The sequence below is a fragment of the Echinops telfairi genome, unplaced genomic scaffold, assembly GCF_000313985.2.
Source record: "Echinops telfairi isolate 266 unplaced genomic scaffold, ASM31398v2 ScPeMD7_2;HRSCAF=8, whole genome shotgun sequence".
Classification (NCBI taxonomy): Eukaryota; Metazoa; Chordata; class Mammalia; order Afrosoricida; family Tenrecidae; genus Echinops; species Echinops telfairi.
In genome coordinates, this window is record NW_022103898.1 from 7,173,190 (window position 1) to 7,188,108 (window position 14,919).

General features: G+C 60.6%; 2 protein-coding genes across 2 annotated transcripts in view; one reads left to right on the top strand and one right to left on the bottom strand.

Moving 5' to 3' along the window:
- Nucleotides 1-5,107, top strand: part of MCAT (malonyl-CoA-acyl carrier protein transacylase) — a 10,920-nt gene extending 5,813 nt beyond the window's left edge. The window contains exons 4-5 of the mRNA XM_045290819.1: nt 1,454-1,671; nt 4,234-5,107. Coding sequence (XP_045146754.1) covers nt 1,454-1,671; nt 4,234-4,665 — 650 coding nt within the window. The 3' untranslated portion in view covers nt 4,666-5,107. The remainder of the gene's footprint in view (nt 1-1,453; nt 1,672-4,233) is intronic.
- A 2,003-nt stretch (nt 5,108-7,110) lies between these two features.
- On the bottom strand, nt 7,111-14,624 carry BIK (BCL2 interacting killer). Its single transcript, XM_045293429.1, has 5 exons — nt 14,488-14,624; nt 10,764-10,914; nt 9,045-9,158; nt 8,088-8,205; nt 7,111-7,619 (listed from the first exon to the last, which is right to left on the bottom strand). Exons 2-5 carry the CDS (start codon nt 10,910-10,912, stop codon nt 7,530-7,532), a joined length of 471 nt encoding a protein of 156 aa, XP_045149364.1. The 5' UTR covers nt 10,913-10,914; nt 14,488-14,624; the 3' UTR covers nt 7,111-7,529.
- Nucleotides 14,625-14,919: the final 295 nt, after the last annotated feature.

Genomic DNA, 14,919 nt, shown 5'->3' on the forward strand with positions numbered 1-14,919 from the left:
TCCATGTAGCACGGTGCCCCTTCCAGGGACCGGTCTCTCCCAATAGCTTGTCCAAAGTACACGAGGTGACGTCTTGTCCACCTACCTCCTCAGAACCATTCCGGTTGGACTTCTTGCAAGAAAGACAGACCGTTGTCTGTCCGCCGTGGGGCTGTCGGTGTCCATGCTTCACCTGCACTGCAGTCAGATGCAGTGACCTCCCCCGCCCGTCTTTCTCACCCACTGTCCAGTGGCACGTGCTTAAGCTGTTGTGAAGGACCGTCAAGCTGGTTCCCGCTCACAGCGAGCCCGTGCGCGACAGAAGAAAACACTGCCCGGTCCTGCGCTGCCCTCATGACTGTTCCTATGCCCAAGCCCACGATGGCAGCCTCTGTGTCAGTCCATCGGGTTGAGGGGTCCCCCTTTGTCCTGCCCCTCCACTTCCCCTAACAGGATGCCTTTCTCCATAGACTGGCGCATGTGCCTGTGCAGTGCGTTTGAGGTGATGAGAAATACCGTGGTTTGGGGCAGGTCCACCTACGCTAGACTCTTTGAAGAGGTCTTTGCAGGGGGCTTGCTCACTGCAACCTGCCATGTGATGTACTGACCGCTGCTTCCAGAGTGTGGACTGTGGAGCTGAGCAAGGGAGATAGAGCCTCCACAGGGTCCACCTCTTCTCTGTGGGGCGTGATGTCTATTCCTGTCCCCCGGGAGAGACAAAGTCACCCCCAGTCGAGAATCACTCCAAACACCAAGCTGGCCTTGAGCGTTGACAGCAGGAACCTCATGAATTAGTTTGCAGGGTGGCACGGGCAGCGCCTGGGTTTTCAGTGGTGGGGTTACGTCTCAAACTAAATGCCTTTGTGCCACATGCCACAGAGTGTGTAAGTGTGTGTTGTTGAGATTGTGTGCAAGTGTGTTTGCGTGTAGTTGAAAGAGAAATGTGAGCTGATTCCAGGAACCCAAGCGGAAAGTGAGTTTTGAGAATAATGAGGGCAACAAATCTATGTGTGCTTTACACAATTGATGTATGTGTGTGGATTGTGATAAGAGTTGTATGAGCCCCAATAAAATGATATAAAAAAAAGAAAGAGAAATGTGTATGAGACATTGTTTATGAGACATTGTGTGTGAGCGTGTAATGTGAGGGAAGGATTGCACATGAACATATGTGAGTGACATTGTGATTGTCAGCAACTGGTTGTGTGTGCCTGCATTTGAAAGAGAAATTGTGTGCAAGTTTGTGTTCCTGTGTATGAGATTGTATGTGTATTTGAAAGAGAGGTTGTGTGTGTGCCTGCTTGTGTGACAGCAGTGGCGGGGGTGTGGGGGGCCTGTATTCCTGCAGGTGTGAGAGAGGCAGGTTGGCAGTCACCCCAAGGTCAGTGTCCCCCAACAGCAGTGCCACCTATCTCTCAGGGCCGAGCCACACACCCCAGCCGGTGCCCTGACCCCCTCCCTTCTCTCCCGCTAGGCTTGTATGCAGTGAAGATCCGGGCAGAGGCCATGCAGGCGGCCTCGGACGCCGTTCCCAGTGGGATGCTGTCCGTCCTGGGCCAGCCGGAGTCCAGGTTCAACACCGCTTGTTTGGAAGCCCGGCAGCACTGCGAGTCCTTGGGCATAGAGAGCCCCGTGTGTGAAGTAGCCAGCTACCTCTTTCCCCACTGCAGGGTGGTCTCCGGACACCTGGAGGTGGGTGTTGATGGCAGGACTACCACGACCCCAGGCTGCGGAGCTGGCCTGCCAGCCGGGGTGACCCATCAACTAGAGAGTGGGAGGAATAGCCCTACAGGGGGTGCTGGGGGGCTGTCCCAAGTCCACACACCTTCCCGGGACCCGAGCCTAGCTCCTCGCCCGGCTCACACCGGGAAGGGACTGCACTGACGGGACCAGGCCTTCCCTAGGACCCCTGTGGTACGGCTGCTGCCAGTGGGGAGGAGGGCAAGCTCCTTTTGGGGGCGGAGGGGCAAGCAGTCCCTTGGTCCCACCCACCTGTGGCTCAGGTGTCTTTCTGGGGGCCCTCCAGTCATGCTGCCTGCCTGTGGCTTAGGGCGCGTTTGGCCCCCGAGTTCTCACATTCATTTTCTTCACTCTGTCCCTCCCCCAGTGCTTCTCCAGCAGCACCGTTTCCTGGTGCTGAGCCAACCGTCCTGTGCTGAGCCAACCGTGGTTGCTGCCCTATCAGGACAGCCTGTGAACTGGCCAGCTCTGGGGTCAGGGAGCACAGGGACAGGTCAGGGCCTGAAGGACACGTTTGTCAAAGAGGACAAAGGGGCAGGACCGCGATGGCAAGGGTTCTCTGTCCTGGGACCTGCTTCATGCCCGCCTGGTCAGGGCCAGGGTCTTCCTTTTGTGTCCTGGTTTGTCCTAAGAGCCAGCCCTTGCCTTGTGGATGAAGGTCTTCCTCACGCTTTACAGGAGGAAGCTGGGGCAGCACGGGACATGTGCCAGACGGTGGTGGGACTTTGCACCCAAGTCTGATCCCTCCAGGGGTCCGTGAGCAGGGGTCCTTGTATTTCTCCCCTGCCCCCCATTACTGAGAACCACCAGTGAGGGGGGAGCTTGGGAAGAGCAGTCCCAGCCAGCTTCTCATCTCCCCTGATGGCCTGGAAAGGAGGTGGCTGTGTCCACAAGGCCCCGCAGGGCAGCACCCCCACTGTTCTCAGGGCACGGCTGGGCAGCGCACAGGATGGGGGCGGGCTGACCAAGAGGACATGGCTGGTGGGCCAAGGGCAGTGACGGGGCCACGTAGCCCAGAACACTCTGCTCTGAGGCACAGCCAGCCTATGGAGCCCTGGCAGAGGGGCCGGGGCATCCCTTCCACCGAACTCTGCTGCCTGTGCACCCTGGCCTCGAGTGGGGGGAGGGGGGAGGGTGGCCCACTGCCCATTGTGCTCCGCAGAGCGCTGGGTTCCGTGGACCAGAGGGAGCCCATGGCGGCAGGCAATGAAGAGTGAGTCGGCTGGTGCGGGTTCCTGCGCACTGCACCTGCCTGGGCCTTCACCCCGTGCCCCACGTTTTCTCAGCACCCTCACAGGCCACAGTGCAGTGAAACGTCACTGCTGCACGCTCATCCACTGCCGTCTCGGGCCCATCCCCAGATCTTGCCGGGCCTTATTTCACACACACACACACACCCCATGTAGCTCACCCCTTTGCCTTGCCACAGTGTGGCTGGGGAGGCCCTGGAAGGCTGGTGGCAGTCTCCTGGTGGGCACACAGGTGGCACCTGGGCAGGCAGGAGAGGGTGAGGGGTGTTTCTGGCTGGAAGTCAGCTTGCAGCGGGGAGAGATTTGAGGCGTACACCGGACATCTTTTAGCAGACCCTGATGGGACCACCCCATGGCAGGCCCCGGGGTTGTGTCCCCTGCAGAAAGAGCCGCTGCCTAAACAGCTGTGCAGATGTGGAACCAGTTCCGAGTGTCCGGCTCTGTCAGCTGGGTTCAGACCCATTCTGAGAAGGGCTTAAGTGGAGGCTTGGGGACCCACACCCAGGCGAGGGTGACCACGGCCGAGGGATTCTGGGAAAGCAGGCTTGTTGGGCATTGCAAGCCGAGCAGTGACAGCAACTTCATCTGCTGCCCTTCCTGTTAGCAGTCCAGTGCTCAACCCATGGCGCCACCAGGCCGAGCCAGAGCCCAGTGTGCTCAATGCTGTGCCTGGATCTTCCCAGCAGGCACAGACTCAGGTCAGATGGGCTGGCCGTGTGCCCATTCCGAAGATGAGAGGGAGGGTGGAAGAAGCAGCTCGGGGCCCCTCCTATGCTCATCCCCCCCACCCCACCCTACACCTGGGACGTGTGGGCTACAGGTCCCTAATGAGGCCTCTACGGGGTAACGGCCCTCATGGCCAAGCAGGTGTACCCTTGTCCAGCAGCCCTGGGGTCCCATGGCGACCAGCTGCCATGGTCGAGTAAAGACCACATGAAGTCCCTTGTGGAGGCTGCAGGCTCGTCGGCAGGGAGGGTCCCGGCCTGCTGTCTGGGGGTGTGTAAGTAGCAGGAGGAGGAGGCTGGACAGATGGTGAGAGGACTTCACTGGGGCCCGAGTCACAGGGGCACAAGGAGGCGGAAAGATGGTGCTGACAGCCTCGCCTGGCTCCCTGCAGGGAGGGGACACACACACACACACACCCGCCCCCAAGTGTATAGGAAAGGTGCAGTGGCCAGGGGGCTGCCTCTTGCCCCGGGCCCAGGAGATGTGTCTGTGGGTGTTGTTTTACACACACACCTAACCCTTTCCCCTCTCCCGCCAGGCACTGCACTTCCTCCAGAAGCACGCCTCTCGCTACCGCTTCCGGCGCGCCAGGCTGCTGCCCGTGAGTGGGGCCTTCCACACCCGCCTCATGGAGCCAGCTGTGGCCCCCCTGGCCGAGCTGCTGAGCACCATCAGCCTGAGGGAGCCCCTGGTGTCCGTCTACTCCAACGTCCTCGGCACCCGGTACCGGAACCCCAAGCACATCGCCAAGCTGCTGGCTGAGCAGCTGGTCTCCCCCGTGAAGTGGGAGCAGACCATGCACGCCATCTACGAGCGAAAGAAGGGCATCCAGTTCCCTAGGACCTTCGAGGTGGGCCCAGGGAGGCAGCTGGGCACCATTCTCAGGAGCTGTAACCTGCAGGCCTGGAAGTCCTACAGCCACGTGGACGTGGACGTGGACGTGGACACCGACGAGGCCCCAGATGCGTAGGGACAGGAGCACCGGCATCAAGGGGCCGAAGCCGCCACATCAAGCGTGGGGCAGGAGCGTTCTGTGACAGGCCCGTCCCTGATGGTGAGACTCCGGTGGGTCTCCGGGCCTCGGCCAGCTTGTCCTGCTCCAGCTCTTGCTCTGGAAATTGCCCACGGCAGGTGGTTCTCAGGGTCAGGGTCGCTGTCATGGGCCAGCCAGCCTCTTCTTCTGTCACCCTGCTTAGCGGCCTGCCACCACCCAGGAGCAGACTGAGAGAGCCCAGGCTCCCAGCTGGTCTCGGCAGCGTCAGAAGGGCGGCTGGGCTCACGCTAGCGCTGTGTCGGCACCTCGTCCCCCCAGGGCTGCTCTGGCCACAGAGAGCACCCCGGTCAGGAGCGTGCCAGGCAGCAGCGTGGGTGATGCTGCCCTCCCGCTCCATTAAACGAGTCTGTCTAAGTTGCCTGGTGGCATCTCGTCTCAGTGGCTGTTTTAGGAAACCCTTACCCGGCTGGCACTGTGCAGAGAAAGCCGTTTTCAGTAGGTGTATACAGGGACCCTGTGGGCACCGACGGGCAAGAGCGAGGTGTTGACGGACACGCAGAGGGCTATTGAGCTCATTGGAGACGCCGCCCCACTGGCCACAGAGGGCCCTTCTCCACAGGCTGCAGGGAGGTGGGCGGGGCGGGATGGTGTTAGGGCCACGGCAACTCCAGGGAAGAAACCCCCCAAGTTGGGGGAATCGGGGTACTGCCGAGTGGGGTACTCCCGTTGGGGCCTGGGATGGTTCCTGTGTGGGCCGCCTACTGCTCCAGGCTGCAGGAAGGAGCAGAGCGTGTGTCCCCCAAGGAGGAGTCCGGGAAGCGGTCATCTTACTGAAGCGCAGGGAGCAGGAACCACAGGTGTGGAGGTCTGCTCTCCTCCGCTGGGCCCCTTCCTGCCCCAGCTCCTGTGGACTCTGTGCGGGAAGGGCCACCTGTGGAGGATGCTCTGGGGCAGCCACCCGTATCCTCAGGGTCGCCAACACCACTGCCTGCATGATGGGGGCTGTGGGTCCCCTTTAGGTCGGAGGACCTGGTGCTTGGGACACTGTGGTTGCGTCCCTCCCCAGGCCTGAGCCTCTATTTCCCTTGGGGTCCCCCCCTACATCCTTGTCCCCATCTGCTCGATGCAGGCTGCAAGGACAGTGGTGGCCTAGGTCCCGGTGGGTTGGGATTGGAGGATCTGGTGTTTCGGGGACTGTAGAAGGAACCTTCTGGAATAAAACCTCAGACTGCTGGCCCAGGTGACAGTTGCCTTGGCTCTGAGGAAAATCGAGGCCACCAGGGCTGACCAAGGCCCAAGTTCCTCGAGCTGACTGAGACCTGGCCGGGCACCTCCTCCCCATGCAGTGGGGAGAGGCCGTCTCCTCCCATCTCCCTCGTCCTGCCCGTTATTGAGCCCTCAGACACCCCCCAGCCCTAGAGGTGGCCCTGGAGCTCTGAAGCTCGGTCCACTTCCACTTTTGTTGAGAACCCTGCTGTGGTCTAGGGCTCTCCGGGCAAGATCCCAGGACCTTTGTCCTTGCTGTCCCCGTGGCCAGAGAGGACTTTCCCTTTCCAGGATCATCTCATACCCACAGCCCTGGGTGTGTCCAGCACTGGCCTCATGGCACACGTAGCTCGCTCACGTACACGTTTCTGTGTCCCCGACTAGAACATGAGTTTCCTGAGGCGGGGGCTGGGTTTCCTCCAGGCTCCAGAACCCGCAACACAGCAGAGCCCCTCTGATAGCCAGGCAACCCCCAGGGCAGGGTGGCGCCTCCCTAGAGTAGAGAAACTGGGCACTCCTGTGCCCTCCCGGCAAAAAAGCAAGCAAGCTTGTCTGCAGCATCCACATCCATTGGAAGCAAGCCACACCCAGAAAACCTCCTTTCACTTGACTCTATAGCAGATCTCCGATCATGGGGGATTGTGACTGTTTCGCTGCCAAACCACTAAGAACCTGGGCCCGGAAGCCTGCCTGCCGTCTGACCCTGACCCGCCAATGTTGACTTCTTCAGTCCCTGCAGCTGTGTGATCAGGAGACGCCTCCAGCCTGACGCCTGAGCCAGGGACAGGGACTTTCCCTTCCTGTGTACCTGTGTGACGTAGGCCTCTCTGAGTCTGCTCCTCCAAATTCACTGCCGTCGAGTCAGGTCCTACTCACTGGACCCCACAGGACATAGAACTGCCCCTGTGGGTTTCTGAGACGAACGTTATGGGAGTAGAAAGCCCCATCTATCTCCTGTGGAGCAGCTGGAGGTTTTGAACTGCTGACCTTGGGATTAGCAGCCCAGCGCAGGCCTCGCACCATCACCACCACCGGGCTTCTGCCCCACGCTGGACAAACGACACGATGGGCGCTGAGGTCCAGCCGAAGGCTGCATGACCGGGCCAACGCGGACACTGCACCCCCCAGAGAGGACCCGAGACTGGCTACAAACAAGTTTATTCCACTCTCCCCAGCCCACCACATCTGTCCAGCAGATTCTCCGGGAGCCCGGACACAGGGTGTGGCCAGCACTACCCCTGCTGTCCACCCTGGAGGGAGGGCCACTTCAGAGGGCTGAGGCCGGAGGAGGGCAAGGCCCAGCCAGGCCTGGATGCTGGCCGCTAACCAGTAACGGCCACAGGGGCACTAGGAATTCATTTCTCTAAAACACAACCTCCCCAAAACAACTCCACAGAAGGACGTCTCGACAGCGGCCCAGCACTGCCCGGCGTGGGGGGTAGATATAAAAAAGGGATCATTCTAAAGCAACAAGTTAAAAAATCACAAAGCACAACTTGGCACCAAGGCCGGCCGCCACCACCAGGGTGGCAGTCTGGGGCGGGGGCCAGCCCCACCCTCGCTCCCCGGTGGCGTCACTTGGGCAGGAGGAGGTGGAGCACCATGCCGAGGAGCACCAGCAGCGTCAACGGGAGCACCTGTTCACACACCTGGTGGGGCACCACCTGCAAGAGGGGGTCAGTGAGGACCACAGCCCAGCGCTTCCAGGAGTCCCCAAAGGGGTTCAGTCCCGGGGGTCCCTCACTCGCTCCCTGAGGAAGTAGCCCAGAGGAACAGTGACCAGGGGAAGGGAGTTGGGACCCTGAGGCCGAGGGGCAAAGGTGGGACCAGGTGAGAAGAGCACACCCACGCCCCCAGTACAAGGGGAAACAGTAGGTGGTAGTCCTTGGGGGCAGCAGGGGGAGATTAATTGGGACGGAAGGTCCTGTTTGCCAGGCAAAGGCAGGATGGGCTCTGAGAGCCGTGGTTCTGTTTGTCCCCGCTCACTGCCTCCTGCAGCCCAGACCCCAGAAGCCCCAAACCCAGAGGCCAGTGGGGCCAAGGGGGTGATGAGGCAATAGGGAGCCCTGGAGGACTATGGGAAAGAAAGGGCAGCGGCCACAAGCGGGTCCAGAGTCTGGGGAGCAACTTACCCAGCGCCCGAGCCCTGGGCGTCTCCGGAGCAGAGTTTTTACCCTGAGCTTGCTGAGGCAATGGTGGAAACACCAGAGCACCCCTCTCACACCTGTCTGGAGGTAGCTGAAGCCCAAGCTGGAGAAACAAAACCGGGGTGGGTTACAGGAGACCAGGCCCAGCTCCTGCTCCCCACTCCCTGGGGTGCCCACCCACCAGCTCCTCTCTCCATAGGCCATTTCCTGCTCATCAACCCATTCCTCCAGTGCCCCTACTCCACCTGTCTGTCTGCCAGCCCACCACCTGGGGTTTAACCCCTCCCATCAGCTGGTGATGGTGAACTCCCCCCCCAGTTAGAAAACACCCTCTCCAGGGCTGGTTTTGACCTTGGTCACGAAGCCAGGCTGGCCTACTGCCTACCTGCCTTCCTGGGCAGCTGTTGGAGACGACACTGCTGTTATTGGTGCTGCCTCAGCAGGCCAGGTACAACAGCCAAAGGGACGCAGCCCTGCGGCCCTGCAGCACCCTTAGCACCCTTAGTCTGACTGGAGCCACTGTCAGACCGTCCAGCTGGTCCTCCGAGGGATCCCAGGGCTTGGCCCTCAGCAAGCCACCAGGTCCCCGTTCTCCAGTCTCCCCACCCTCAGGGAACCATGGAGCCCATCCTGGGGTTCTCAGGTACAAAGCCCGTCTCCATCTGACAAAGCCTGCCTTCCCAATGGCCACCAAACTGCCCCGAGGTGAGCCCTGCACTTTCTGTCCCTCTAAGTCAAGGTGTTTTTGGAAAGGTTCCATCTCGGCTCAGGGTGGGAAGGAGGAAGAGTGGGGCTTGGTATCTATTTCCCAGGCTGCAGAGAAAGGGCAGAGTGGACTCACCCCAGGAGCGGGAAGTCTGGGGGGATGCAGCCAAGGGGCCAGGGGCGGGCAGGCTGCCTGGTATGTGGGAACCTGTCTAAAGGGCCTCCTCCTGCTGTTACCTGTGCACAGTGCTGAGGGCCACGCAGGTCAGCTGGACAAAGCGGGGGGTCCTGAGCCATATGTCCATCTCGTCTGCGATGAGAGCCAGCTGCAGGGCCACGGGGCTGGGGTTGCTGTGGAGAGGCCACGCTGCCGTCAGTGGTGTCACTGACCACACGTACACCCACCTGCCCAGTCTGACAGCAGGCAGCTACCGCGGGGGGGAAAGGTGGCACAGAGCCCCCAGGGGGCCGGACTGGCAGGTGTTAGGTGGGCGTGGGACAGACCTTCCCTCATCTATCTGGACTCCCTGCCCACCACTGAGTCGCTCTGCACTGTCAACATGCAGACACACACACACACCCCAACATGCATGCATACACACACACACACACACCAACTAGGGCAGGATAGGGAGGCGTCCTTGCACCTTCTAGTGGTGGAAAGGGGCACGGCTACTGGATAGGCAACAGGCCGCCCTCCCTGGGGGCCAGCACACCCCACAAAGAGCCCTCAAACTGCGGTGCCTGAGGCTCTCTGACTGTCAGATGAAGGGGCCTGGGACCTGCTTCCTGGACCCCAAACCTCACTCTCCCTGCTCAATCCCCCTCTGAGACAGCAGGGGCTACCAGCCCCCCACTCTCCAAGGGCATCCTAGAGTGAATGGAGAGCCTGATACGTACCCTGCCCACCCACAGAGACCACCCCAGTCCTGCCTCGGGACGGGCTGCAGAGCCAGTGTTCTGGACACAGGGGCAGGCTCAGCACTGTCACCTGCTCCCCTTCACTCCACCCCACTGGTGCCCTCCTGAAGGAGGGGGTGGGGTTAGCCCTCTCCAGGGGGTTTTATCCACATTCCACACCCATGACTCCACTGGAAGTCCCCTGGGTGTGGGCCTCGGGCCTGGCTTCTATCCAGGTGACTGGGGCAGGGCCATGCCCCCATCTGGGCTGACCTGCCCCCGCCCCCCACACACACTCGGTTTGCCAAGGCCACAGGCAGAGGAGGCAGCAGATGTGGCTGGACCCCCTCCCTTTAAATCCCCAGGTGTTTCCACACCACGGGCCAAGCCCTCCTGACCTGAGAAGCCTGCGGCCTAACGCAGGTGGAGGCGGCCGCACCTGGAAGGCTGCTCTAGGTTTGGCTGGTGATTCGTTCTAATTTAAGGCGGCATATTCTGGTGCAAGGGCTACCAGGGTATGATCTGACTGCTCAGTGCCGGTGTGGACACGGCTCTCGGGGCCTCAGTTTCCCCACGTGCCCAGGGAAGGACAACAATGTGTGAGCCATGTGCGCCGAGACGCACTAGAGTCGCTGGCACAGCCTGCCAGGACCCAGGGCTGCCCCCTCGCTCTGTCAGGCCGACCGGGCACTGCGTCCAACACGGCCAGCCCAAGTCCTCTCCTGGGTTTCTTGTCCGCTCTTCCCAAGCTGGTCCCTCCACCCTGGAAGGCACAGCCCTGCCCAGCTCCCGGGCCCAGGAATGTGCCCATTTTAGTGGCCAGTGCCACTGTGACGGACTGTGAGGAACTCGGAGGGCTCCCGCTGGACACTGGCATGAGTCACAGCCCCAGGCCTCCTGCCCTGACAACCACACCCGGGGACTTCCTCTCAAAACTCCCACCTCAGGAGGGGAGCTGGCCATGGAGGCTCCGGGCCAAGAGGAGGGGCCGTGGTCTGCTGCTAAGATCCTGCTCAGGAAGGGGGTGGGGGGTCGCGGTGGGACTGGCGGGCCTACCTGACGGGAGGGGCCAGCATGCCGGTGGATTCGAAGTAGCCAGGGTGGGTCATGCCAGAGACCTCCTCGCTGGGCAGCTGTCCAGGGACCTGCCCCGACAAGTAGGCGGCAAGCAGGTGGTTCCTGGGGACAGGTCCGGGTCGAGACATCTCTGTGTGGAGGAAAACAGGGCGTGCCTGAACCCCCAAAGCAGTGTGCTCACAGGGCACTAGCCCCCTCTGGGATCAGCCCCCTAGGCACGCTGTCCAGGCCGCTGTTCCTCTGTCCTCCGTCCCTGCGTCTGCCAGGTGAAGCGCTTGGCTCTCCTCTTAGGTGAGGTCCAACCAGGGCACAGATGGACTAAGGCCTAGACCTCTGACCCCCGAGAGCCAGGAGCCAGAGGGAGGAGCCCCCTGTGGGGCAGCCGGTGGGTTTGAACCCTGACCTGGTGGTTAGTGTCCCTCCCCCACACCTCGTTCCTTGAACACACTTCTCCTTCCCTTTGAGGTGGCCCCGGATCCTGCCCCCTCGCTCGCTGCCATCAAGTCCTGACTCACAGCAACCCTACAGGATGGATAGAACGGCCCCAGTGGGTTTCCAAGACTGTCACTCCCTCTAGGAGTAGAAAGCCTCTTTCTCCACGGAGCAGCCCCATGGTGGCTTTGAACTGCTGACCTTGAGATTAGCAGCTCAACACGTAACCCATGATGCCACCAGGGCTTCTCAGATCCTGCTCCTCACTTCCCAGTCTCCCTTGCAGCTCGGGCGGCCATGTGACCCCCGTGCTGGTCAATGAGGTCTCAGGAAGTGACATTGAAGGAAAGTGTAGACACGGCTCGGCTCCTTTGCTGCCTGCGGTACACCAATGAGGCCGGGCCTGCAGCAGCCGCCCTCAGACACCGAGGGCACCGGGGAGGAGAAGAACTCACCTACTAAGGATGGCAAGCGCCGAGAGAGCGCCAACCTCTGTCCACACCATCCCTCCACTGCAGGGGTCCTCAAACTTTTTAAACAGGGGGCCAGTTCACTGGCCCTCAGACCCATTGGAGGGCCGGACTATAGTTTTAAAAAATATATAAATAAATTCCTATGCACACTGCACATACCTTATTTTGAAGTTAAAAAACAATCGGGGCAAAAACACCCCACGGGCCAGATAAATGTCCTCGGCAGGCCGCATGTGGCCCACAGGCTGTAGTTTGAGGACGCCTGCTAAGCCAAGGGCCTCGGCCCTACAGCTGTGAGTCTCAACCCTTCCCTCAGCGTGGCCGAGGGAACTGCTCGACCCAGAACTCACTATCACCTACCTGACACTGCCCCCATCCCCACCCAGGTACAGGCTGTAAGAGTGGGGCTCCGAGCCAGAGGGCCTGAGTTCAAATTCCAGCTCTGACACTCAGTGAGCCCCCCTGGGTAACTCCTTATGAACTCAGGACACTTGGGGTCACTCGTCTGTAAAACGGGTTCATGGTCTCGGGAGGCGCTTGGCTGGGTTGTCAGGAGGGCTGAATGGAGACCCCTCTCGGGTGCCCTGCACGGAGCCTGCCAGCGTGCAGGGGCAGGCAGGAGCCACTGTGACCTCTGTGCTTCCGCGTGTTGTTCTCTTATCATCACAGGACGAAGGTTGTAGGCTTTCAGGTGCAGAAGCCCAAGTTCCCAGAGCATTTGGGTCAGTCTGCAGAGGGCTCAGAACTGTGTACGTGGGCCCAGGCGTCTGCATGCCGGGATGGGGTGGGGAGTGGCACCGCTTATTTACAGGGAGCACGGGGGCAGAGGGAAAGGAAACCCGGTGGGGGAGTGAGTGCATGTCAGGCTGCTAACCTCAAGGTCAGCAGTTCAAAACCACCAGCCGCTGTGCAGCGAGAGGGGGCTTTCTCCTCCTGTAAAGCCTTGCCGTCTCAGAAACGGGGGCAGCGACCATTCTACCCTGTGCCGTAGAGTCGCCATGGGCCAGAATCAACTCAGTGGCAGAGTTGGCTTTTGATTTGGGGCTGACCGGAATCTGTGATGGGCTGAGCAAGGGTTCCAAGGCTGCGCGCCAGCCCCCTGGCAGGGTGGAGATGGGAAGTCCCAACTGGGGCCCGTGCGGCACACTCACAGGCACCCTTGCCAGGAGCACCCCGAGGCTCAGCATGTGCTCCTGGAGGGTTCGAGAAGGGAGAAGGCTGGGAACAAGGGTGGCGATGCCCGCAGCGGTCAGTTCCTGCTGCTCCTGCAGCCCAGGGGCCAGCAGGCTGCTTGTAACAACACCTCCGAATCTCAGCGAGACCGAGATGGGTGTGCAGGTGACATGGCTGGTCAGACCGTGAGGCAAGACCACACAAGGGCAGCCTTGTTCTCCACCCGGGACCCGGGAGGAAACAGAAAGTGCCCAGAATCTCTGTCTCAGGTGGTTTGTCGGGAGGGAGACACCTGGTCCGAGTGAAAAGGCAGCTCACAGGAGCTGGGGCGGGGCAGGCGGGGGTGGGGTGCACGGCGCCTGTGGCCTGGCATGTGCCACCTCGCACCTGTCGGGACTCCTCCTCCCACTGCTGAAAGGCTGGGAGGCTCCGGCGCCAAGGCCCTGGGGGTGGAGCTGCCACCTGCTCCTGGGGGCAGTGCAGGGGACCCCCTCCCCACTTCCACAGGCTTCGCACGGCTATCAGACCAGGCTCCCGAGTGCCACGGGAGTCCCGTGGCTCTGCGCCTCCCAGGAGTAGACTGCCAGGCCCTTCTTCCACATCAGCCTTAGGACATGCAACTTTGAGCTCAAACCTCTTGTCTACCTGAGAGCTGAGAACCGCTGGCACCACCCTGGGGCCTGAGGCCAAGCGTGTTGCCGCCCAGTGGGAGCTGGGTTCCGAGGCCCTGGGCCGAAAGCTTTATGGGACTGATCGCCTGCAATTTCTCCCTGCTGGGCTCAAACAGGCTGGGCGCCCGAGACCAGGAGTACCTGGTACATCACACTTACCACACTCGCCCCAGGGAACGCTCCAAATTCAAGCCCAAACGGCCCGACCCCCAGTCCATGACGACTCACAGAGACCCTGTAAGACAGGGTGGAACTGCCTGTGTGGGTTTCCAAGACTGTTAACTCTACGGGAGTAGAAAGCCTCATCTTTCTCCCTCGGAGCAGATGGTGGTTTACAACTGCTGACCTCAAGGTTAGCACCCCAACACAGGGCGGGGTGGCCGTGAAAACGGAGACAGCCGAAAACAGGAATACTTCCAGATACGCTAGATGCCGAACCAGGACGAGCTGCACCTGTTCTTAGTCTCTTTAGAAATGGCTTCCTGGTGGTCCGAAGGCACACAGCCACACCTCTGCCCGTTTGTTCCCAAAGTAACCCTCCACCGTTAGCAGCATCTGACCAGTTTTTACAGCCTGGACCCTGAAGTCCAGGGTCAGAACAGCTGCTGACTGGTGTCTGGGTGGCCACTATGTCAAGTGCAGGCTGTCTGACCTCTTCACTCTCCTCCCTGTGCACCCCACCCCCACAGCTGCCCGGGGAGAAGAGCAGGCCCTCAATGTGCCTTAGAATGTCCCCGGGGGGGTGCGAGCCTCAGAAGACACCCCAATCACCCACTCCCACCCAGATGACTTCTTCCTGGGATCAGGTCCCCGCCCCTCTCATCTGGTGGAGGGAAGCAAGCAGCTCCTCCGAGGACATAAAGTGTGTGTGTGTGTGTGTGTGTGTCCAGTCCTATGAGAAGCACTGCTGGGTGGAAGCTTCATTACAAAGAGCGATGGAACAAGAATTCAAACCTGCACGACTTCAAATGTTACGAGAAGCCGATCTCCCAGAGCCAGCAGGCAATTTCACTCCCAGGAGCCCTCGGAGCGTCAGGAGGGAGGAAAGGGCGCCAAGTGTAGCGGAAGGAGGTGGCCTCTGGACTAAAGAAGCTCCAGCTTCTGTCCAGCACAGTGTGGAGACGCGGGCTATTCTCCCCAGCCACAGCCTCCTCTGAGTCACTCCACCCTCCTGAACTGAAACTCACAGCCCCGCCCCTTCCTAGCTCACCTTGCAAGTTCCTGTTGTCAATTTCATTCCAGGAACGTGTGAGATAGTTAAAGTTTATTGTGCCAACCTGGCCGATAAACACATGTGGGGTTAATTGAAGGGAGGAGGGATAAATGGCTCGGTGAGTCTTGCCTTTCTAGTTCTCAGGTCTCTTGATTTCTGATGGTCAGACCAGG

What these genes read in the sequence shown, in the direction of transcription:
- BIK (XM_045293429.1), bottom strand. Translation starts at nt 10,912, where the DNA reads ATGTCTCGACCCGGACCTGTCCCCAGGAACCACCTGCTTGCCGCCTAC. An exon ending in ATGCTGGCCCCTCCCGTCAG is followed by an intron (nt 9,159 to 10,763) that starts GTAGGCCCGCCA and finishes GCCTCTCCACAG; the next exon opens with CAACCCCAGCCCCGTGGCCC. An exon ending in GCCCAGGGCTCGGGCGCTGG is followed by an intron (nt 7,620 to 8,087) that starts GTAAGTTGCTCC and finishes CCCCTCTTGCAG; the next exon opens with GTGGTGCCCCACCAGGTGTG.